Source organism: Ostrea edulis, chromosome 2 (genome assembly GCF_947568905.1).
Source record: "Ostrea edulis chromosome 2, xbOstEdul1.1, whole genome shotgun sequence".
Classification (NCBI taxonomy): Eukaryota; Metazoa; Mollusca; class Bivalvia; order Ostreida; family Ostreidae; genus Ostrea; species Ostrea edulis.
The window spans coordinates 26,015,053-26,042,114 of NC_079165.1; the positions used below are offsets into that span (position 1 = coordinate 26,015,053).

The following is a 27,062-nucleotide window of genomic DNA, read 5'->3' on the forward strand; positions in this document are numbered from 1 at the left end:
TGAAAGGCAGGTCTAGCATAGGGCTTGCTGGGTGGTAAAGCTTATCTGGTATCCCTGAAAAGTAGGTGTTTAGATCGCCCAGGAATCCGGGCTAGTTGAGCCCTATAAATCAACTTGGTAACCCTGAAAGGCAGGTCTAGCATAGGGCTCACTGGGTGGTAAAGCTTATCTGGTATCCCTCAAGAGTAGGTGTTTAGATCGCCCGGTTACCCGGGCTAGTTGATCCTTGATAATTAACTCGGTATACCTGAAAGGCAGGTCTAGCATAAGGCTCGCTGGGTGGTAAAGCTTATCTGGTATCCCTCAAAAGTAGGTGTTTAGATCGCCCGGTTACCTGGGCTAGTTGAGCCCTATTAAGTAACTTGGTATCCCTGAAAGGCAGGGCTAGCATAGGCCTCGCTGGGTGGCAAAGCTTATCTGGTATCCCTCAAAAGTAGGTGTTTATATCGCCCTGGATCTTGAGTTAGTTTGGTCTTAATAATTAACTCGATATCCAAAAGCAGGTTTTGAGAAATGGTCTTCTTAGTGAGTTATAATGTTGAATGAAAGTTTTGAGTTGATTTTGTGTACTGAATGAGGGGGGGGGGTAATTAAAATCATTTCTATGATTAACTTTTGATCAAAAATACCCTTCTGTACTTTCAAAAATAATTTCTAAAGATATGTTACTTTGACCACCGCTAGATATCATCAGTTTTGCTTTTAATACGACTTCTTATTAAATATTTTTTTTCCATGTTGCATTCGCTGTTTTATCTGCTTCCTAAGGGCGAGATCGAAAGTTCAATGTCTGGCAAAAAAACTAAATTCACATAGTTTTTACGCCCCCTCCCCTTCGCCCCCACAACGACCCCCTAAACTAGATATGATGAGTGTTTAAACTATAATCGATTAACAAGTAAGAACAAACGAGTATAAATAACTCTGTATATCCCATCTTCTGTTTATTCACAAATGAAAGTGTAGATTAAAACTATCAAATGTTCATTAAAATGTAATATCGTCATGTAGTTTTAACAGTCACTTGTCTTTCTCCTTTTTCGACTAATGTGTAATCGATGTCGGATGAGAGAAACTTACAGAAGTTTTAACACCCCCCCTACTCCCCCTAACTATTTGAATTTAGATTTTTATCCGAAATCAATCTTTTGATGTCGCCCCTTACAGTTTTTTATATCAAATTTCTTACTGTTTTTAACATCTGAGAGAATTAGGGTTTGATTAATTATGTTAATTAAATAATACTCTGTACACTTTCTATCAAATCGTATTTCTCTCCATATTGCGTTCATTGCTTTATTTATTTCTTACATTTTTAATACTTCAGCTAATTAGGGTTTAATTAGTAATCTTAATTAGTAAAAAAAAATCCCAACAATTTTCTTTGCCTTCTTCATCGTAAACACATTTCTTTACGAAATATTATTCGACGTACGACTTATCTTTCCATCTATGATCAGGGGCAAGTAACTCGTGGGTCACCTGCTTTTGAGGGATACCATCTAGTCATCACCTTCAACACACCTATCTCTACCCAGAGTTATCGTAAGTGAGAGCAAGGAACGATAACTCTGGGTAGAGATTTTCAACACATTGTGAAAAATGATTTTCTTAATGACAATTCATTGCCATCGAGCTAATTTATTAACATCGTACAATCGTATACGCAGCCAACCAATCATTTACCAGTGCAGCAACAGGATGAAGCCCCAAAAGAGGGAGAGATAGAAGCATACCGATCGATTGGTTTTTGTTTTGCCCATGGTGAAGATAACGAACTGTGACCTATCTAATTCCTATAAGCAATACAATAAAACATCTCTTCCAACAATGGCATCGTCACCACTGTCGGCGATGGGTTGCCAAACTTTGGCCTGCGTTCGGCATTTTCTCAGCCACTTAGCGGGGAGCCTCAGCCTCAGCGATTTTTATCGTGCCACCGCCCCGCCTGCTGTGACTCGGACCCGAGGTTTAAACTGTGATGGATGCTGTGGACCTTTCTATCCTGAATCCTCACGGGACTTGAGTCTGAGACTAGGAGAGCATGGCAGCCAAGGCAGTGAAGGACGGCAACGTTATGGCTACCTCCCACCCCCTTTTTTTTAAATGCAGGAGGTACCCATTCAGCCGGTGATGGAGGTTTAATCCCGGGCGAACGCTACTCTCCTTTCTCAAGGTCAACCTGAATAGAATCGTCACCACTGTCGGCGACAGGTTTCCAAATTTTGGCCTGTGCTCGACCGCTTTGGGGGGAGCGATTTTTATCGTGCCACCACACACGGACCTTACTAACCATGATCTCCACGGTACTGGAGCTTGAGACAAGGACGGCATACCAGCCAGGTAGTGAAGCACGGCAACACTGGTCCTCCCCCCTCCCCTAAAGGCAGGAGGTACCTATTCAGCCGACGATAGTCGTCTAATCCCAGACGAAGGCTACCATCCCTTCTAAAGGTCAACATGGTGAGTCGCTGCATTTATTTGATATTCCTTATAAATATTCACTTAGTTCAAATTCTACCAGCTGTCGTGAAGCACAAAGCACAACCTAGCCCGTAGGGTGATACCATACTCAGACTTAGTTTCTGCATGTATCTTCTGGCATTAGTTCATCAGTTCATTACGTCGCGTTACTTTGTTTTATTCATCTACATGTCATACACAGGTGAGCCTGGATAACGTTCAGGTATACCTGGTTGTGCCAAAATGTCGGCACTGCATAGACCAGGGGCTCAGACCTCAACCTACCACGAGGTTCAATTTGCAACGTGGCCAACCACTACAATATCTCGTTAGGTTTACTTGCTAGGCATTATTGGGCCCAAGTTTCAGGGTAGGCATTGCTATTCACGGCCACGGGGGTTCACGGGTTTTACTACAGCACGATCACAATTTTAGGTACCAAGGACCTCACCGGTCAATTTATGCAGAGTTATTAACTTCATAGTACTTATCTATTATTAACATCCCTATGCAATTACGTGGTATTACTCGCTATTTCAGTATTTTGCCTCTTTTTAATTTATGTAGTTTACAGATGATTCCGACAACGTACGTGACGTGGAACACTATATGCTATTTCGTACACACGTTTCAGGTTTGTGATAGAACCAGCATCACAGCGTACGAGTCGCAGTATATTCTCACCTTGTCGTTCTTTGGATATTTAGCACTTTCCATAGCACAGAGACTCTAGTTCCATATAATTAGTTCCATTTAATTGCAGTTTTTGTTTCCGATAATTGTCCACAATCTCAATTTAAGTTCGGACTTGCAGATTATTGATCGGTTCGTTGTTGTTTATTCTCAATGTCAAGCCTAACCAAAAGTTATTGTTTGGTTAACTTAAGTCCATCACACTATCCATTCCATTTTCATGTAAATAATTGACTGGTTTTGTCTCAGATGTATACGGCGTTGAATTTTCCTTTCTTTCCATAATTCATTCAATAGACATTTATTGGAGTTTGTATGGTTCCAGCAGTCGAGAAACCACGTCAGGAAGTGTCATGTTTTGTTATCCAACTTTTTCAACATTTGTTCTTCGCTTTCTAACCTTTACGTCTTAAACCGGGTATCTCGAGACGCTCGCTCTGTGCTGCTTAGGACTTGCTCCGAGGAGGCGTGCTTTGAGGGTAGAAGCTTAGGGGTGTTAATGGGCTGGGTAATTTTCGTATTTTGGCTCGAGTAATCAGCCTTAATTTTAATTCTTAGCTGAGTTTGGGTTAATTCTCACTGGCTCTGGAACGTTTGGATTAGTTTGACGAATTTAGAGACCGGAAGTCTAAAAAGTTTGATCCATTACAGTTTATTGTTTTATATTGGAATTGTCCCAAATGGTATTTAGCAATGTGCCATTCCGCTATCATTACCTTGGTTTTTACGGAAGTATTTGGGACTTGTAGTTAGATATTTTTTTGACGGAATTCAGATTTTAAAATTATTCTAGAACTTTCTGCTGAAACTCTTCAGAATCAATCGGAATCCTTTAGAGGTATACCAGTTTCAGTTATGGGACGTAATTTTCCTCCTGTAGGACTGGGAGATGGTTTGCTAAATTGGTGTTGGGAAATTTTGTCAAATTTTTGTTTTCCATCATAGGAGTTATTCAAGAGCTGACAAGTCTTACGGTCCGCCTGAACTGCGACCACTTTGTTGTTAATCTTACGTCACCTTTGAGATTACACATTTTGAAATGGTCATTTCAGAATTCAGTCTAATTTTGGCCAGGAATCCTGAAGTTTCAGCTATTCCCTTGAAAAATGCAGGAAATTCAGATAATTTACAACTTTATAATCACAATCAAAATGTGTCAATTTGGTGATACCAGTGACCTCTTGGTTAAGTCACCATTACTTGAGAGTACGCAAGGGGGTTCGGAGGGGGTAGCATAGAGATAAACGATCTCCCATTGTGCCTGTATAAGTGTGCACGTCGCCCACCCCGCAGAATTGAGATGACCTTGTTGTTAATCTATTACTTTCGAGGTTACACTTTTTGCAATGATCAACTTCAGAATTCAATCTAATTACTGGTTGGAAATCCTGAAAGTTTTAGATATTCCCACGAAAATGACAGGAAATTCAGGTAATCTTCAAGTTGAGAGCGATTACCAAAATGTGTCAATTTGGTGATAACTTGGTCTTAGTAACCATTGCTTGAGAGTGCACAGGGGGTTCGAAGAGGGGAGCGTAGAGATAAATGCTCTCCCCTCGCGCCTGCGGGCCCTGGGCGACGGACGAGGTTGCACGCCGCCCACCCCACTGTTTAAGTGCCTCCAATTTCAAGTATGCATGAAGAAAAAGGGAAAAACAAACAAACAAACAAAAAATCAATTTTTGTGGGGGGCATTGTTCCAATGTCTGTGGCGGACTGGGGAGTGCGTTGGGGTAGTTGATCACTAATTCTGCGCCAAAACCGGCTCTCCTCCCACCTACTACTAAAGCAGGGGGCAGGTATTCCACGTGTACCCTCCAGACGACCATTAAACTAGATCAAGGTCAGTGGATATTCATAGAAAATACTAATTTTTTGCATAAGTTGCTAAAGTTTAATTCGTGGGTCATGAAGCCAATTCTTTTATTAATCAAGATTATTTGATCCATATGAAATAGTCCACAATTAATTAAGATTGGCTAATACAGTTCGTACCGTTTACGAAATAAACCTGGTTCGAACTATCTTGCCTCATACAATTCCGCCTAACAGGGAACGAGTTAACTTCTCATTCTGCTCAAACCTTAGATTCAACACATTGTGAAAAATACCCACCCACCCAACCCATTTTCTTGTATCATCGAATTGATTTGTGTTTACGTCTACTGCTGCTTTGTTCTTTATTTTCCAGATTCCTTTCCATGTCACCATCGATAATGTGCCTGTTTTCAGATCGATACCAGCTGTCTCCAGGATGCTGTCAAACTACTACATGCACTAATTTGGGCAATTTTTCTTTCTTAATTGTCGCATCTTTCTAGGGGGGTTCGGGACTGGGGAGTGCGTTGGGGTAGTTGATCACTAATTCTGCGCCAAAACCGGCTCCCCTCCCACCTACTACTAAAGCAGGGGGCAGGTATTTCACGTGTACCCTCCAGACGACCATTAAACTAGGTCAAAAGTCAGTGGATATTCATAGAAAATACTAATTTCTTGCATAAGTTGCTAAAGTTTAATTCGTGGGTCTCTAAGCTAGACCATAGCTGGGGCCACATCCACCTCCTACTCAGGGAGGGGATGCTACAGACTGGTGCATGTTGCGACAACTGTAGGAGGGTCTACAAGCTTGCTCCGCACTTCCTAAGTAAACCAGGTAACACGCAGGAGACCGCTGAGATGCGCAGAGATCTCTACTTCCCTTAGAACGTGGAGACTCGTTCAGGTTCGGGCACCTATGTCCACATAGGGCCCCCTGTGTTGCCCCTACTTTGGTAGTCAAACTGGCACACTGGCCGCCTCCCCAGTTCCCCACAAAAAGTTTGCATGCGACCCTTTCCACCATATATGTAAATTTGCATCCTGTTTCTGATCCAATTAATAAATATTAAACTTGTATCACTCTTGTTATTCCAGCTGCTAAGCAGTCTATGAGGGATTACAGGGCAGACAGTTAAGCTTCGACACACCTACTGGTCTATTCAGATATTAGGTTAAGGTCACTATTTAATTCGGACAGTAGGTCAGATGCCTTGCGGCTGGTTGTGCTGTATTTTAAGTTTAATTTAGCACAATAGCTTCTCTAGGTAAATTTAACATACCCTAGGTCAGTTCATGGTCATGAAGCCAATTTTTTTATTAATTACAATCAGAATAACCAATATGTATATCAACCCATGCATCCATTTTATCATTTTGTTTTTAAATTTCATTTTGTAGCAAGTGTCGTCAGATCACACTGATCAATCTACCTTAAACAACTACTGTTCGGCAGTGCACTGAAATGGTCACGTTTACGGACAGTTCCATAGTTATAACACGGTATACTACAGTTTAATAACTTGGAAGATTTACTTATACTGATCACCCGTGTCCATTGTGAGATCAAGGGAATATTTTTGATCGTTTATTAAGAAAACAAGATGATCTTTCTGTTGACATTACCCGAACACTTTGAGATAGTTACAGACATTAGATTGTCCTTCCTTGTCTTGTTGCTTCTGTGTATCTTACTTTTATACTACCGTAAAACGTGACAAGTCCTCTATTATACATCCGATACGATAGATCAGTGTGTGAACGCTTAATAGAAAATACCACAATCAACATGCAATGCACATATCATATCAATAGGCCACAATTAACATGCAATGTACTTATCAGGTCGATAGGGCGACACTGCTCACCTGATTCCCCGTCATCTAGCGATCTCTAGACCGACTAATACATACATATGTGTTCATTTGACCTGACATGTTACAGTTTTCTGTGTACGAGGTATCTCAACCAATAAGCCGTAACGACCATATAGAACTTCCCCCCCACTTTTAAAAATTACCACACTTTAAGGGCCATCGGGGTCCACGTTTCATGACATGACATGCAGTTTCTCTATAATCCAATCTGTTTGACATAATGAATACGTGTGGTGGTTATGTTGAAATTCCAATTATTACGAAAAGCGCAAGAACTTTCTGTAAAATTAGGAAAATCTTAACACATATGTTTTAAGGTGGTGAAATAACATTTACACGAAAGGGAACTGCACTTACAGACGATGGACAAATTCTGATTACAAAGGCTTTCTTCAATCTTTCCCTCTATCATTACAAATTCTATATAAACTTCAAAACATTCAAAAATCCATTCATTACAAAACGTACCACACTTAAAAAGCACTTAAAGATTGCATACCAATCTATAAACAAACGCATACAAATACACTACACTTAGCATAGAAATCAATCACTTGTAGAATGTAGATGATGGATTAGAATTTCCTCTGCTGGTTCTTAAGAATCATCCTCGTCTTCTAATTTTACGTAAACTTTTCATAATAAAAATACAAAACGTTCTGGTCGAGGCAAACGTGAAATACCGTTAACAAATCTGTTAAATCAAAAATATGTTTTACTACTTAATGTTAAACACGAAAACATGTGTCACGTGTCTCGGTCCGTTTCTCCAATGATATAAACAGTCTTTTCCAACCCAATAACACGTGATTTCCGGTATAGAGACGGGGTTAGTTTTGCTAGTGATAATGTGGTCCACACCGAGCGATTCACGCTCCACTGGAATGTTCTTTATGCCTCCTATGAGAAGAAACCGTCCAAGCAGTAACAAATAACCAAACACTGTAATGCAGTTTTGTCGAATATGTCATTTATTGAATGACATAAGGTAAATTGTTAAGTAGAAAGTATAACAAACCATTAAGGGGGATCACCTGAATAAACAATACCTGCTGAAACATGTGCATAGGTGTCAGGTAAAGTGTGATCCCCCTTTGAGACTGACTAGAAAAATACATGTAGTGAAAGTACAATTACAAGTTATAGAGTACATGGAACATGCATACAATATATACATAAATGAGTTAATCCTTGGAGGCGTCAAAAAAATTGCGCCAACAAAATAAAACCTGCAACTTTGATAGTAACATCATGCAACTCTATATAAAAGAAACAGTATTGATAAAGGGTGGGTGGTGGGTTTTATTTTCACAGCACAATAACAGGCTTTGGAAAGTTTGGAAAAGGACGCTTGGAAAAAGGACGCTATCTAAACAAAGAATTTGATTGGCTCAAAATCCATTGCTATTCGACGGTGTAAAAATTTACAAATTTCTCAAAGCGGCATAAATTGAATTATCTGTTGATAATATTGTTGTATTCATCCACAATACAAGAGGTAGGTTGGTTTTATAAAATGGCGGCTAAAGTGACCAGAGCGGCAGACAGCAGAGTCCATAGAGCAGGCATTGTTGAAGGAGCGCCACCTAGTAAACAAAATGGTTATACTCTAAATATATAGATACAAGTTAATTGATATACTGTGGTGTAAATCTTTTTAATAAATGCTCCTTTCATACGTTAACGCATTACATGTATCCCTCCTTATATACCCAGCATGACGTCACGTTAGAATTATAACCAAGGCCAAAGAGCAAGGAACAGTAAGATAAAGGTGATGAGGCCTCCACAGAAAATACACAAACATAATGTGACTAAAGCCACAAGATCGTCACGGACATTGACAAAGTTAAGGTATCAAGCAGACATTTGCCATATTTTCTCTCAAAGTTGCACCTGGTATGCAACATACACAAGGTTGAATTAGGCAAGCGTATCCTCTACATTTTCTGAAGTAACGAATGTTTTAATTGTGTCAATTATTGACCAAAAACGAGAAAATTTGAATTTTCATTAACTTTGTGACCTTTCTGTCAACTCGGAATATGTCGCATGTTAAAACTAATTCTCATTTTGAAACGGACTAAATCATGATCTACAGTTTTGTACGAAAGCCGAGAGTTATCAGGGTACCGAATTAATACTAATTCAACGGGTGGTCGCCACGTAATTTATACGACGACGACTATTTTCCTCTTGTAAAAAATATCGGTCGCCTCTTACTGTATATGGCGACTGCCACTTATTCTATCTGACGGTCGCCACTTAATACTGTATAGGGCGACTGCCACTTATTCTATCTGACGGTCGCCATTTAATACTGTATAGAGCGACTGCCACTTATTCTATCTGACGGTCGCCACTTAATACTGTATAGGGCGACTGCCACTTATTCTATCTGACGGTCGCCATTTAATACTGTATAGAGCGACTGCAACTTATTCTATCTGACGGTCGCCACTTAATACTGCATATGACGAATGCTAATTATTCTATCTGGCGGTCGCCACTTAATACTGTAGATGGCGACTACCACTTATTCTATCTGACGGTCGCCACATTCTTGATCAGACAGCCGCCAGTTATTCTATCTGACGGTCGCCACATTCTTGATCAGACAGCCGCCAGTTATTCTATCTGACGGTCGCCACATTATTGATCAGACAGCCGCCAGTTATTCTATCTGACTGTCGCCACATTATTGATCAGACAGCCGCCAGTTATTCTACCTGACGGTCGCCACATTATTGATGAGACAACCGCCAGTTATTCACTTCGCTTTTCTCCTGTCTTCCTCTTTTTCCAAACTGATAGGGAATGCAACTTCCGTAACCCCATCTCCAATAAATAAGCGCATTATCGTTTGTCGAGCTTGCTGTCTATTACATCGTTATATAAATGTTCATGATTGCAAATGTCAACTTTTCTAGCAAAGTGATTCTTGAGAAGATTTTTAAATCATCCCATCCTATTTTTGCATTTTCATCATCACCTCCCCCTTTAAGGGAGCATGACCCTTCATTTGCACAAACTTGAATTCCCTTCACCTAGGCAAGATTTTGGCAAAGATTTGTTGAAATTGGCACACTGGTTCTGGAAAAGATATTTATTTCCCAGTGTACTTTCGCTATTTCACTATTATCTCCCCTTCTAGAAAGGTGCCCTTCATTTGAACATACTAAAATATCGATACGATATATCCCTGTGAACTCGACATAAAAGAAACCACAGAGTCCTCCACATCTGATTCGTACTTAGATATGGATATTAACGGCAAACTGACAACGCCTATGTCTACACTGACAACTACTATGTGATAGGGTAGGTATTGTGGTCGCCCATTTGGACACATGGGTTTCCTCCGGGTCCTCCAGTTTCCTCCTACATCAATTACCCTTCACGACAACATCTGATCCGACAAGAAACATTAATAAAAGTCGTAGAACTTATTTGTTGATCGTGGTAAAATAAAGTTTAAACTTTTCATAAACTGGCAACATTATGACAAACGGGATTATTTCTCCACCGTGAACTTCCCATATTTATGTAGCAATACAAAATAGATAGTTGGGCAAACACGGACCCCTGGACACACCAGAGGTGGGATCAGGTGCCTAGGAGGAGTAAGTATCCCCTGTTGACCGGTCACACCCGCCGTGAGCCCCATATCCTGATCAGGTAAACGGAGTTATCCGCAGTCAAAATCAGTGTGCCAAGAAAGGCTTAACAATCGGTATGAAACACGTCGGACAGCATTTGACCCAATGCGAGGTTGTATTGACGAACTAGATCGTTATTACGACCATAGAATTTGCGAAATGCTGACTTCAATCGAGACTGTTGAAATTCCTGTACCATCAACTTGTTTGTCAGTAGCTTACCTCGATTTAAACACTGACTATACCCAGAACAAGCTCTTGCATATCGAATCAGTTGAGATATATAAACACCATATGCAGGTGATAATGGAATATTGCTACATAAATGTGGGAAGTTGACGATGGAGAAGCTGAAATCATCCCGTTTGTCATACAGTTGAGTTGTCAGTTTGCAGTTAATGTCTACTTTCAATAAAATATCTATGTATGAAGCAGAAGTGGACGACTCTGTGGTGTCCTTTATTTTGAGCTCACGGGGATATATCAAATCGACATATGGGGCTCACGGCGGGTGTGACCGGTCAACAGAGGATGCTTACTCCTCCTAGGCACCTTATCCCGCCTCTGGTGTGTCCAGGGGTCCGTGTTTGCCCAACTATCTACTTTGTATTGATTGTAGGAGTTATGAGATTGATCACTGTTCGTTATCTTCACCTTGCATGAATGAAAGCTATCATTGTTAATAGACAAAACGTCATCGATATATCTAAAAGTCGAATTGAAGGTCACAGCGAGAGATTTTTTCTTCTCACGTAGAAGTTTTTGAATAAATTCTGCTTCAGATGAATATAAAAACAAGTCAGGTAACATATATATATTATATGATATTCAATATTTTGTTATTTCATGAATGAGACAAGATATATTACCGGCACAAAATGGTGCTACAGCGTCAATAGCTCCTTTGACTTGCTGGAAGGCCTGTAGTGATGCACAATCACTTTCATATCGCTTAATACACGTTAGTACCTCATTAAACGATCTGTAACGAGAGAAAAACACTGCTGTACACATTATACTTCTCCATCATTCATTTTCACTGGATCAAAGTTTTGTTTATAGAAAGAAAAGCTCTGCAAGATAGGGCTTATCCCCTTGCAATGAGTGTCTCTCAACTTTTTCTATAAACTCCCATAGTGACCTTGAACTTTGATCCATTGATCCCATATTCAACGGGGTTCTTCCTCTCTTGAAACAAACTACATGAGAAGTATCAAATCAATCCAGCAAAACATGTGGCCTGTAGATGGTCGACAAGCTTTTTATATGACATTCTATAGCAATGTGTCTTTGACGTTTTGGCCCCAAATTCGATAGGGTTCTTCTCTTGATAACAAAGCTACCTGTGAAGCATCTTCATCTTCTGGTTTGTGTGCACTTGACGTTGTGGTTTGTGTGCACTTGATGTCGTGGTTTGTATGTACTGTCGCCATGGTTTGTGTGCACTTGATGTCATTGTTTGTGTACACTTGATGTCATGGTTTGTGTGTATTTGACGCCTTGGTTTGTGTGCACTTGACGTCATGGTTTGTGTGCACTTGACATCAAGGTTTGTGTGCAATTGATGTCATGGTTTGTGTGCGCTTGGTGTCATGGTTTGTGTGGACTTGATGTCGTGGTTTGTGTGTATATGATGTCGTGGTTTGTGTGCACTTGATGTTGTGGTTTGTGTGTACTTCATATCGTGGTTTTTTGTACACTTGATTTCATGGTTTCTGTGTACTTGACGTCATTGTTTGTGTGCACTTGACGTTATGGTTTGTGTGGACTAAAGGTCATGATTTGTTTGTACTTGATGACATGGAATGTGTGCACTTGATGTTATTGTTTGTGTATACTTGACGTCATGGTTTGTGTGCACTTGACGTCATAGATTGTATGCAATTGACGTCATGGTTTGTGTGCACTTGACGTCATGGTTTAAGTGCACTTGATGTCATGGTTTGTGTGCACTTGATTTCATAGTTTGTGTGCACTTGGTGTCATGGTTTGTGTATACCTGACGTCATGGTTTGTGTGCACTTGACACCATGGTTTGTGTGCACTTGACGTCATGGTTTGTGTGCACTTGATGTCATGTTTTGTGTGTATTTGACGTCATGGTTTGTGTGTATTTGACGTCATGGTTTGTGTGCAATTGATGTCGTTGTTTGTGTGCACTTGATCTCATGGTTTGTGTGTACTTGATGTCGTGGCTTGTGTGCACTTGATTTCATAGGTAACTTGAGTGACTCAGGAGACCTAAAAACTTGAAACCCAAATTTATCCAAAAATACTTTGTGGTAATAATGTTGAATTTTCCCCAGTGGTTTCTGATTTACATTTCCAATGGCTTTTTGCTTTACATTCTCTACAATTTGTAATGATAGTCATTTTCTCATCAATGCGTTGTCGTTTAAACATAGTTATAAATATAGTTCGTCTATTCTAGACACTAAAACAGAATGAAAGTAGAAAGTATATAAAAAGAATTAATATAACGTGCTTCATGAAATATGCTGGTGTCAAAAGTCGCTATTTTGCAATGGTCAAGACTTTGGAAAGTAGGTCAAATAGAGAAGTTCACCAGCTGTAAATGAATGGCCACAAATTTTCACTTAGTATAATGCATGCTCCTCAAGGAAGTGTTCTTCATCCTATCGCCTACCCGGAGTCTGTCCATCACATGAGACCTCCGTTCTTAAGGTCACCTCGATCAGGAAAACTCGTGACGTTCACTTTAAATGCCGGACGTTTGGCAAAGGAACAATCACTACCGATCTTAAACGTCTTAGGTTTGACGCAATGACAGAATTGACAATCGAACACGGAACTTTCGGAAACCACTTAGCTACCTAGATCGTTTTCTGGCCAGCGGTCAATGATCTCTTGAAAAATATCTTAAATTGTAAGTAAAACAGACCCCTATAAAGGCAGTGAGTCAATATTTTCAACAATAAATTGCCATGTAATATTCCTCTAACTATTTTCCAGGTGCCGACAGCGGTGCACGTGAAATTTGCGTGACGCACCCTCTGGTAAATGAATGACACATATTATGACTCTGAGATGCCATTATCGTGATCTTTCAACGTACTTACTAGTGTACATTCTTATTTAGTAGTAGTATTTTTATTTCTTTATATTCTGAGTTTAATCACCAAAACTAGTCAAGGACTATAATAAGCTGTACTTTCAACGTTTCAATAGTCTGTCACCAGTAGTTATGTGTGAAAAGTTACGATAGTAAAGAGTGATTCTGCAATTTCTATTAAAAAATATAAAATACAAGCACGTCTTCAACCACTCATTGTTCTTCTTCTCCTGCCCGAGACTTAACTGAATCTAAAACCGTTCACATAATCATTTTTAAGAAAAGGAATTGAATAAAACAATTATAATCAATTATTATGCAAGTCGAATTAATCAGCATTCCGTGATTATTTAGTTTTTCAATCCCTTTTCTTCTATTTACGAAGTTAAAATATTCATTTAGGTGGGGGTTTTTTCGATGTGTTTTGTCACCTGCCTTAATAAGTCAGTGAATTTTGAATAAGTAAAATGAGAGTTTTGATTTGTTATATTCATTTGCTTTTGTGTACTTATTGATGATTAAAATAGAGCAATTTACCACATCGGACATGAATAATCCTTACAAAATTAGTCATAATGATTTATTTCTCAACTTTTTAAATAAAGAATTAAAAACATTATTACTATATTGATATTATTTCATGTATAAACCATCCCAGGAAGAATCGAATAATGCCGGAAAAATCAAAACATGCTGTTTCTTGCAAACCGTGCAGACTGTTCACATACCGTTCATCGTTTCTAGCAATATCGAATTGTTAAATTTTCAGGACGACCTGTCCCTTCTTCAGAATGATAGAATATTTACATAGAAATGAAAACTAAATAGAAATGCAAACTAACACTAAAATCAAACTACAACAGCTGATAACAAGCAAAACGTCTACATATTGAAATGATCGAGTGTAATATGGTGCAATACAAAAGTCTGATCGGAACGAGCCTCAAGGTTGAACTGAGCTAACTAAATCTTACGCTACATAAAATCTTAGAAAAGACATCAGATTTGATTACTTCAGTTGGTCATTCTTAGTGTATTTTTATATCCTTATTTATTTCACCCCGTACCTTCTATTAGTCTAGATCCGACGCTATGTATATCTACATCTTTAAACCCCACTGTTACCCCAACCTAGCCAAAGCAACTTGAATACTTATACTTAATCTATTCTATACAAACAAAACCTGTGTTTATCAAGTTTATAGAATGTACCATCGTGGTTCTTAAGAAGAAAAACATGTTAAGTTTTATTTCCCCAAAAAGTTATATATACGGGTGGAAACTCCCCCCCCCCTTAAACAAAATGAGGATGTTTGCATTTAAATTTAACATATTGTACCACTTCGGTTCTTAATGAGGATATTTTCAATGAATTTTCTGCAACAATTTGAACCCATCATGCGGCCCCATTCTATACCCATGAATCATGGTGTAAATATATTGAATCTACATCTCAGAAGGATGCTAACAAATCATTTTGATATCTTGGACCCCTCTACTTCTTGACAAGATTTTCGAGGAGTTTTTCGGACCATTCCTTTGAAAAACCGTGACCCCCCGCCCCCCTTGTAGGTTTTGCAAAGAAAATCATCAAACACACCGCCCTATTGTCACTTTTTTCTGAATCATCTCCACTAGAACGAGGACATGGCTCTTAATATGAACACATTTGAATCCCCTGTATTTAATGATACGATGTGATCAGTTTGGATGAAATGAGTTCAGTTGTTCTTAAAAAAGATGCAAAATGTTGAAAGGCCAACATAAGACATACAGATGGCCATTTTTTGTTGTTGTCCATAAACTAGGTCAGAGAGAGAGAGAGAGAGAGAGAGAGAGAGAGAGAGAGAGAGAGAGAGAGAGAGAGAGACTGGGTCATTTCAATAAAAACATCTGCTACACTTACGCGCATGCCGTCTGCAGATCTTTCGTGTCAGGTGAAGGTAACTGAACACCCTCCATACATTTACCAACTCCTGCCATGTCACATTGTCCATTGCCACCAGATGAACCAGACGAACCTAAATAAATCAATTCTGCCATCTTAACTATGCTAACAGAGATGTAAACAAATGCATAAAATCATATTTCGTGATGCCTAGCTGAAGGTTAATACAGATAAATATAGTACGTCTATTTTGATGGCTAAGAATTCCGCCAGAAATGAAAGTAGAATGTAAATATTAGAAATAAACTTCATTTTTGAAAATACATAAGGGTATGAATTGCAACACTTTACATCGGCATGCTTTATATCATTGAAATGCTGAATTGGGACACAAGAGACATACACTGAATCACAAGTGACGAATTATGGCTATGACCAACACAGAATCAATAAGCAGACAATTCATCAACGAACGCTCGCCTGGGGGAAAATTCACACATATAGATTTACATGCAATAATCAATTCAGTTATTGGGAAGTACCTCAAACATCTGGGTCATTATTTCTTGTATCAAGTTGGATACTCATTTACAAGCATATTACGTAAAGTGAGAACACTAAATAGAAAAACAAAGACAGGCCGGTTTTCTAATGATTTGTTTACTGGGGGAAAGGTTCGAAATTTGTTTTGGGTTTGTGCGATAATTCACCTGAAATTGTGCAAGAAAATTTTCATTTAGGTTCTATTTTTGTTCATATTTTTTTTACTTCAAATGACAAATAAATGATGTAATTCAAAGACAATTGACATCTGTCGTTTTCAATTTTTCTACAGTCACGTGAATCGCCCAATTCATGATTTAGCATCGTGTCTACGATTCATGTATCATAAATTTGATGATAAATAACGTGGTTTTATCAAAAAAGCGATATAAGCATAGCTGCGGCGATCTTTTTTGCCATCAGTTAGATTTTCTACTTTCGTTTTCGCGTCTCCGGATACACACCACCTATGAGCTGACTTTGAAAACAAGTCTACCTTTCTGCTATCTCCCGCTGAGATAAGTTAAGGAACCATTCTAGCCTGATGTTTTATGAGGTTATATGTCAATTCAGTCTTGCAACCAGTCTAATCGTTGACAATTTATTTAGCTGTGGTCGATGTATATACGTAAAACTTACCAAACCCAACTTTACAGAAAGCGGACTCAAAGAAAACCTTTTATCCACAAACGTACAGTCATGTACATGACCTAGCATCCATTTCTCCCTTTTGTCAAGTTTGCAATGGACTGTACATTAAGAAATGCTTTGTAAATAATAATAATATTGCCAAAGTAAATTCATATTTCTCATAAATACCAGAATCTACACACTTATTCAGTAGTTTCAGTGCCTTTGATTTAGGATGTACAAGAGAAAAATGCATAGGCGGTTGGGTCTAGATAATAAAAATAAAGACTCGGAAGATGATCTGGTGGGCACTGCAAAAACGTGGAAGAGTGGATTGTGCGTCTGGTGCAGGGGATGTATGACAATGCTCGTAGCTGTGTTCGCGTTGGTGACGGCGACAGTGAGGAGTTTGCTGTGAAGGTCGGAGTCCATCAGGGGTCAGTACTCAGCCCTCTGTTTTCATCATCGTCCTCGAGGCTCTTTCAGCGAATTTCGCACCGTGTTCCCTGGGAAGATCTGAATGCAGATGACCTGGTTATCATTACTGACTCATTGGATGAATGTGTCAAGAGGCTCCTGACTTGGAAAGAAGCTATGGAGAGGAAAGGATTGAGAGTGAATGCGGATAAAACCAAGATCATGATCTGTGGTACAGGTCTTCATCTACTTCAGGACTCAGGCAGCTTCCCGTGTGCTGTCTGTCGTACAGGTGTAGGCAGCAATAGTATTTTCTGCAATGGCTGCAAGCACTGGGTGCACAAGAAATGCAGTGGGCTCATGCGCCTGTTTGTGGACCCTGACTTTAGATGCTCAAGATGAAGGGGAACGGCTCGCCCTCTTGACGGCAGGCCGCTGAGTGATGTCCATGTTGGTCTGGACAAGTTGGAGGTCGTACGTTCCTTCTGCTACTTCGGAGACATGCCCTCCGCGGCTGGTGGCTGTGACCTAGCAATCACTACGCGTGTGAAGGCCGCTTGGAAGAAATTCAAGGAGCTGCCACCGGTTCTGACATCACACCACCTGTTGTGCAAAACCCGTGGTCGAGGATATAACACTTGTGTACGGAGCGCTATGCTGGGCACTGACCAACCCAAATCTTCATCGGCTACAGCGCAATGACAGGGCCATGATAAGACAGATCTGCAACATCAAGCCTGAAGATATGGCTGCTGTAGGTTCAATTGAATTGCTGGGACGGCTTGGTATCGATGACCTCGTTCTCATCTTAAGGGAAAGGGGACTCCGCTGGTATGGCCATATTGTCAGATCCAGCAATGCAGTCAAATGCGCTTTCAATATACAAGTTCATTGTAGGCGTAGAGTTGGTCGGCCAATGCTATCATGGAGAGAGATGACGGAGAAAGATCGATGAGAATGGAAGCTCTCTACTACCGATCCTCATATGACCGGAAAAAATGAAGATCTGAGGCGAGATCTGCCATGCGTGCAACCAGCCAGATACCTGGAAGGGGGACAATAGTGTGAACAATACCCGTACACCTGCACGTGCATAAAAAGGAACCGACAACAACTATAGAGCTATTGAGGAAATTCGGACTATGATTGTGACTTTTTTTACTCCATGATGGCGATTTTCAATTTTTTTTATATCCGTTTTGCTTATTATATACTAGTATGCTGTTAAAATTTAATTTCATAAACATTTGAAAAGTTATTTCACACTTTTTAGTACACGGTGGGTGAAGTCAATTTTTAAACGTTTATGAAATAATTTTAACAGCATACTGATATATATTATATAAAAATAAATTACAGAAAACAAAAAATCCGCATCATGGAATGGAAGAAAATATCACGATCATAGTTCGAATTTCCTCGATAGGTCTTTAGTCTTTATTTACATTATCCATAACGCGAGCGCCTACGGAAAAAGACATACCGCCGCATAGCGGGCCTAGTTGGGCAAATCCGGCCATCATTGTTTGGAAGGTGGAGTCCGATTCGCAGCCAGCTTTAAATGGTTCCAGGCAGGTCTGTAAAGTTCTGAACATTCTACAATAATAACATGTAAGTTATTTCAAACGTACTCTTATTACATCACATTTTGTATGACTGTTAGCCGTATCACAAATGAAAGATTATGGGTACATTCTATATACATGTATATGACTGTGTGAATGTCAACTGTTGTTCCACATATTGTTTGTTCGATTCATTTAAAAGATACATGTCTACATAATTAAGTTTTATGTTAACATAGATAAGTTCTATGTTGACAACGATAAGTTGTATGTTGACATAGATAAGCTGTATGTTGACAACAATAAGTTGTATGTTAACATAGATATATGGAACGCCATAACTGCCTTATGTGGATGTGTTTCATGATGATATTGTGCTTTTTATTATATGCTGCGATTCTTTCATGATAAGGTGGTGCTTTTTCTATTATATACTGTGGTTTTTTCATCATAAGGTGGTGTTTTTTATTATATGTTGTGGTCTTTTCATAAGGTGGTGCTTTTTCGTTATATGCTGTAGTTCTTTCATGATAATGCACCACCTCATTAGGATAAAACCACAGCTGTAATGAAATGTCACCATCCTAACATAAAAGACCTACAGCATATAACAAAAAAAGCACAATATATAAAAACACCACCTTATCACGAAAGAACTACAGCACATAATAAAAGAGCACCATCTTATCATGAAAGAACCACATCATATAAAGAAAAAACACCACCTTATCATGAAACGCACCCACATAAGGCATCAATGGCGCTCCATATAGATAGGTTGTATGTTGACATAAATAAGTTGTATGTTGACATAGATAAATAATTAAGTTGTAAGTTAACATAGATATGTTGTATGTTGACATAGATAAGTTGTACGTTGACATAGATAAATAGTAGGTTGACATAGGTAAGTTGTATGTTGACATAGATAAGTTGTATGTTAAACATAGATGAATTGTATGTTGACATAGATAAGTTGTATGTTGACATAGATAAGTTGTATGTTAAACATAGATGAATTGTATGTTGACATAGATAAGTTGTATGTTGACATAGATAAGTTGTATGTTAAACATAGATAAATTGTATGTTAATATAATTAAGCTGTATGTTAAGATAATTAAGTTGCGTGCTGGATATTGCACGTTGATGATATTTAAGGTAGCTCCACCCTAGTGTGACTTAGCAATATTAATGGTTGAAAGTGGAAAAAATGTATTAATTTTTACTCATTATAGTTTATAGTTTAATTTAATTGATAAGCAAAGAAAATGTATATGTTGCCATCTTTTTTAAGATGCCAGACATAATTAATAGAAGTATTAGTCAACATCAGAAAATCGCACATTTTCGTAAAACAGAATAATGAAAATAGATAAAAATTCATTAAAATGACAATTTCATTTTTTTTAATGTGAACAGTTTAGAAAAACTGCTAATGTATAGATATGTATGAATTAACTGTGGATATTAGGGAAATCATTATATAATAGACATACAGTATAGGAAATACCAGCATAGGAGTTACATGTATTGCCCTTGTCGACATTTTTTTTTCATCATAAATAATTGATTATCTATGGAAAATATAAACTTTTCACTATCAATACTTCACCAGATTTGTTATCTTATCCAGTGAATAAAATTCCACTGATAGATATATTTCTATCATGCGCACAGTTCAATCTATTAAAGATTTTTGCAAAAACCTATGGCATCACATGAGGATCGATCTAACTTAATATTTTTTTGGAAAAGAATCCCTATTCAAAAGCGATCACATTTTTCATGCATGTTAACATAAGTTGCATTTTGAAATATTTCTGTGGGATGTCAACCTAATTATCTTGCATGTCGGAATAATCTATAGAAAAATAACCTTTTAAGGAACAGAAAGTATGCCAGTATAGGTTTTTAATTACAAATAAAATTGTTGTAACATTGAATATAAGTTCGAATCAGACTACACGTGCATTTCCTGTAATTGCTGATAGACAATGTTTTAAGTCAGCCCTTAAATCAAGGTACACGTGTATTCTGATTTCTTTTCACTTGTTTCGAAAATATGTCAAAATATAAATCCTAGATGCCCGTGGTTGTAAGACATTGGGTTTTTCCAGTTTTGCGTACTGTGGTGTAATTTTCGCCTTAATGTATGCAAAACATTCCGAAGCACGTCATAGTTGACCTGCTGGAACTGGGAAATCCTGTGACCTAGACTTTCATAAGGTTGGCCATTTTAACGATTGATGACATCATCTGACACACATACACTGACAGAGCTCTGAGACTTTACATGTACTCACTCGCACTGGTTGTCCGTTGAAGGTTGTCCACTTGGCATGCACGCGTTAACGCCCTGCATGTTACATTGACCATTAACTGGACCTGAAATACATTAAATATTTGAAGGTTGTAGAACTATCTTCATCGTAAATAACCGTCACATTACATGTACTATAATCCTCACCCGACAGGTAAGATCACCCTCACCCGACAGGTAAGATCACCCTCACCCGACAGGTAAAATCACCCTCACCCGACAGGTAAGATCACCCTCACCCGATAGGTAAGATACTACTGACCGACAGGTAAGATCACCCTCACCCGACAGGTAAGATAACCCTCACCCGATAGGTAAGATACTACTCACCCGACACTTAAGATCACCCTCACCCGACAGGTAAGATCACCCTCACCCGACAGGTAAGATACTACTCACCCGACAGGTAAATCAATCCTCTCCGAACGGTAAATCAATCCTCACCCCATATGCAAGATAATCCTCATCCTAAAGTTGAGATGATCCTCACCCGACAGGTAAAATAATCCTCACCCGACAGGTAAATCAATCCTCATCCATATGTAAGATAATCCTCACCCAATAGGTACAATAATCCTCACCAGACAGGCAAAATAATCATCTTGGAAGAAAATGGCAGAGTTGCCAACAGGAGACAGAAATATTTTACTTCGGGTGTCAAAAACATTCCTTCAAGAATCTTAACATTTTGTTGGAATATTCTTTTATTATAGGACTTATTCATCAAGGTACCCCTACATATCCCTTTTTTCTCTTGCATGTTGCCCATTCACTCCTCTTATCATTTCAATAAATCACATCAATCATTCTGATTACAAGTTTTACATATGCATATGTTCGATTTCCGGTTTTAAAATAAAGTACCCCGGGATAATCTTAAAACCGACTAAAAATAATCGAGTGAAACACTCAGGGATGATCGATCCATTGATTGTACATTCGTCTTTACAGTTTCGTTCGTTGCCGTCACTTCCGGTCATCACTGGAAGTGATAACGAATTCGCAAGTTTTTAACTTTTTCTTTTAAATTAAAACCCATACCAGTAATATGTGAATATAACGAGCAGTGATCAATCTAATTACTCCTAAAAAGCAATACAAATTAAAGCGTTGTGCAAATACGAATCCCTGGATATACCATAGGTGGAATTAGATGCCTAGGAAGAGTAAGCATCCCCTGTCGACCGGTCACACCCTCCGTGAGCCCTACATTTTGATCTGGTAAACGGAATTATCCTTAGTCCAGTATATTGGGTATCTTCTTTAGTGTCGAAAATACATGATAAATCAGTGGTTGTACACAAAAAGCAAAGTGTCAACATGCGGGTCCGTCACATCCGGTCTACACGGGAAGTGGTTAAAAAAAATAAGAGTTTATTGTCCTTCTCCGTGGTTTCCTTTGGTATAAATAGTGATATTTACAAATCTAAAGACATTGAAGAGTAATGCCGATTTTTTTTAAGAAATTTACTTCCGATCGCTAGATATTTTGTTGAGAAAATTAGACTGTGATTGCATTTCTTTTCAAAGATGAGTGAAGCAAGAGACCTGTAAGTTACGGAGATGACATATCAGTAGGTTACATGAAAGGCATCAATGTGTACAGTATGAAGGGTACCAAAGTTTCTATTGTTTATTGATTGATTGATTGTTGTTTTCCGCCACACTCAACACTTTTTCAGTTATCTGATGGCGCCCACTTTTTATTGGTGGAAGAGATAACCCAGTTACAATGTAAATGGGAAGAGACCTCTGACCTTTCGAAAGTAAACTGGGAAACTTTCTCACTTACAGGCGCGAGCGGGATTCAAACCCGTGCCTACAGAGGTGAGAGGCGTTGTGATTTTGAGCGCGATGCTCTAACCACTCGGCCACGGAGGCCCTATTGTTTATTGATATTTACCGGAGATTTTGTTAGTCTAAAGAGAAACTCATCTGTGAGACAGAACGGAAGATTTTGTCATTGCTTTGGCAATAAGTGTCTAATACTTACTATACTTTCCTGGGCGCTCTTATCAGTTGTGGCCACGTTTAAGTTCATATTGTAAAAAGGGGAAATTAAAGATAATACAAGCTTTATAAAAGAACAAAGATTGCCTCAACAACATTTCGGCGGATGAGTGTGTGACAATGCATTTTACATGTTTGTGAAGCATTCAATGACCTCATTCATCGAGTATTCACCAGTTCATGTATATGAAAGTATTACAATGATTTTCGGTAATGCATTTATTCTCCTACATATGGAATTACGGGGGCGTCGGAAAGTATTTATCTCTGTGAAGACGAATTGGAAAAGGATGGTGGAGGGGTTCGGACTATTTCACATTTCCACCAGTACCTTGATAATATCATTTCGAATGCATATGAGTTACCATACCTTTACTGGATTCCTAAACTACAAAAAAAACCTTACAAACAAAGATACATTTCTGAATCCAGTAGGTGCTCTACCAAACCAATATCTTTGCTCCTGACGAAAATATTAACATATTATCTGACCTGGTACCCTTTGAGTTTAATACATGCATCATCAATGTTATGACAACGAACGTATTTTTGTTTTTACCAAAAAAAAGCGATATAAGCACAGCTGCAGCGATTTTTGCTTTGTCACCAGTTGAATTTTCTACTTTCGTTTGCACGTTTCCTGACAGTTGAATTTTCTACTTCCGTTTGCGCGTTTCCTGACAGTTGAATTTTCTACTTTCGTTTGCGCGTTTCCTGACAGTTGAATTTTCTACTTTCGTTTGCGCGTTTCCTGACAGTTGAATTTTCTACTTTCGTTTGCGCGTTTCCTGACAGTTGAATTTTCTACTTTCGTTTGTGCGTTTCCTGACAGTTGAATTTTCTACTTTCGTTTGCGCGTTTCCTGACAGTTGAATTTTCTACTTTCGTTTGCGCGTTTCCTGACAGTTGAATTTTCTACTTTCGTTTGCGCGTTTCCTGACAGTTGAATTTCCTACTTTTGTTTGCGCGTTTCCTGATACAAATATTTCATGATTGATGTGTTACATGTTTTCTGCACATAAACTTAAAATCTTGCGTTCTACATCTATAGGGTAATAGTTATTTGTATAGAAATTAATTAAACCATACATGTTTTAATTCTGTTTTATCATTAGAGGGACATAGCCACGATTTGAGCAGCAAATTTTCAATTTTTTAATGTTTATAATGCTTAACTATAGGGTATTTCTACTTTCGCGTTAAAAATAGATTCAGAGCTCAGAATTCTTTGTGATGTAAACAAGGCTCGTGTAATGCTTTAGATTTTTCTTTCACTTTACAAAAAAACAGTTTCTCATATTCCCTTTCGTTTTGAACATGATATTTGATTTTATTAAGCGATCTACATATGTATCACTGTTCGTTAATCATCACCCTTCATGTAAACAAAATATGGCACGAGCTTGTTTACAAAACAAAGAATTATAATTGTAATTTAAATTTCTGTTGACCATTCGAAATATCTTAATTAAGCATTGTACACATTTAAAATGCGACAATTATCTCATTACACGTATTTACGTCAGAAAACAAACACTAGTGAGTCATAATAACGCCCCACTTTTTCAAGTTTATCATTTTTATGTTCCCCAAACAAAGTTTGGGAACATATTGTTTTTACTCTGTTTCTTATTATGTTCCCCAAACAAAGTTTGGGAACATATTGTTTTTACTCTGTTTCTTATTATTATTATTATTATGTTCCCCAAACAAAGTTTGGGAACATATTGGTTTTACTCTGTTTCTTATTATGTTCCCCAAACAAAGTTTGGGAACATATTGGTTTTACTCTGTTTCTTATTATTATTATTATGTTCCCCAAACGAAGTTTGGGAACATATTGGTTTTACTCTGTTTCTTCTTATTATTATTATTATTCTTTCTTTCTTCTTGGGACTTTTTTGTCCACGAGTGTTCTCAGAAACTACTCAAGGGATCAATATGAAACCTTTTTAGGATGATAGTATAGCATATGTAGATGTGCAGAACGAATGTCATTTTGTCTGAAAATGCATGCATGTGCATGCACGTGCATTGGAGTTTTTGTTTACAAACTTTAGAATCAGTCTAACTTTTTTATTTTTCAATGAAATCGTTTGCTATTTATATCGTAGGTATAACATGGGACCCTTAATTGTTTGGCATCGTCAAAATTTCAATTCTGCACGCGCATGCACGTGTGCTTCAATTTGATTGGATAATACAAAACCGTTTATAACATTCATGCCAATCAAGGAAATTTAATGATATATACAGGATAGGTAGACATGTCAAATATCTACAGATCGATGTAATAAAAATTGCAAACGCGCATGCGCACGCACGTGCATTGTCTTTTGAATGTTCAATTCTTTCAATGACCCTAACTTTTTTGTTTTTTGTCAAAATCTTTTCAAACTTGTATTGTATATGTATCTTGATAGTCTTAACAAAAGTGTATAGTCATAATTACCATCCGGCACGTGCATGCACGTGTGCTAAATTCTGATTGGACGATTTTCAAATCGCCATAACTTTCTTATAAATGATGGAAACAATATGAAATTTATACTGTAAGTATATCTATCAAATGTCTATTGAATGACATCAACATTGATGCTGAGTCATACTCACGTGCGCGTGTATGCACGTGCATAGCTTTTCTTTCATTTTTCGGGTACTAAAATGGTCATAACTATTGAATTAAAAACTGAAATGAATTCAAATTTACCCTGAGGATCTATGATATGAATGTCTGTGAAATGGTGACAACAAATTTTCCATTATCAAAATCGCGTGCGCGTGAATGCGCGTGCATTGTAATTTTTGACGTCTAAATTTGAGTATTGGTCTATAACATTTTGAGATTGCAATGAATAGGTTTGAAAATTAGGTCGCAGGTATGTTTTGGGCCTGTCAATTTATTAATAGTCTCAAAATCACTTCCCTCACGCGCATGCACGTGCGCTTAATTCTGATTGGACGATTTTGAAATCCCAATAACTTTCTTGAGAGTGAAGGGATCGATACCAAATTCATATAGTAAGTATATTGTTCAAATGTCTATTGATTAGCATCAACAAAATTGTTGTGTGGTACTCACGCGCACGTGTATGCACGTGCATTGATTTCGGTCTTTGTAGTTTTGAGTTGCCGTTAATTTCTCGTTTTTCATTGAACAGTTGTGAAACTTCTCTTGTACTCATATAGTAAGACTTCTAATGTATCGAGATGGTCGAATTATGTATATGCACGTGCATGCACGTACGTGCACAAAACTCTCAGATCTTTATAACTGATTTGTATTAGCATGAAATGGACTGAACGTTATAAAAGAGTTCTATATTCACATGTTTCACAGTTTGCAATAGTCAAAACCACTTGTACTGAAATAAATGACACCACTTGCTAAATGGGGGAATGTTTGGGGAACATCTGTAACGGTCCCCGTTACAATTAGTACTAGTTATGTTCCCCAAACGAAGTTTGGGAACATATTGTTTTTACTCTGTTTCTTCTTATTATTATTATTCTTTTTGTCCGGTACTTTTTTGTCCGGTAGTGTTCTCAGAAACTACAAAAGGGATCGATATGAAACTTTCCAGGATGATAGTATAGCGTTTGTAGATGTGCATAGTGATAGTCATTTTGTTTGCACGTGCATGCACGCGCGCGCACGTGCATTGCAATTTTGGTACAAAAAATGGAAAATCAGAATATTGAAGGAAGCGATATAAAACCTAAATAGGATGATAGTATATCATTTGTACATATGAAAAATAATAGTTATTTTGCCAGGACGCGCACGCATGCGCGTGCACGCGCATTACAAAATTTGTACGCTAACTTTGGAATCAGTCTAACTTTTTTGTTGTTCATTGAAATGGCTTGAAATTCATATCATAGGTAGATATTGAGACCCTTAACTGATTTACATGGTCAAAATTACCAATTTGCACGCGCATGCACGTGCGCTTCATTTTGATTGGATAATGCTAAAACGTTTGTAACTATCTTATTTATGAAGCGAATGAGATGATATTCACAGCATATGTAGACAATATGTGTATCTATATGTTGGTGTAACAAAAAATGCCAACGCACACGCGCATGCGCGTGCAACGTTT

The 27,062-nt window shown here is 38.2% G+C and overlaps 1 protein-coding gene across 1 annotated transcript; it reads right to left on the reverse strand.

Moving 5' to 3' along the window:
• Positions 1 to 7,796: 7,796 nt before the first annotated feature.
• On the reverse strand, positions 7,797 to 21,007 carry LOC130052199 (uncharacterized). Its single transcript, XM_056156518.1, has 5 exons — positions 20,930 to 21,007; positions 18,542 to 18,654; positions 15,487 to 15,601; positions 11,377 to 11,489; positions 7,797 to 8,434 (listed from the first exon to the last, which is right to left on the reverse strand). The coding sequence occupies exons 1-5, from the start codon at positions 20,986 to 20,988 to the stop codon at positions 8,358 to 8,360; spliced, it is 477 nt and encodes a 158-aa protein (XP_056012493.1). The 5' UTR covers positions 20,989 to 21,007; the 3' UTR covers positions 7,797 to 8,357.
• Between the last annotated feature and the right edge of the window lie 6,055 nt (positions 21,008 to 27,062).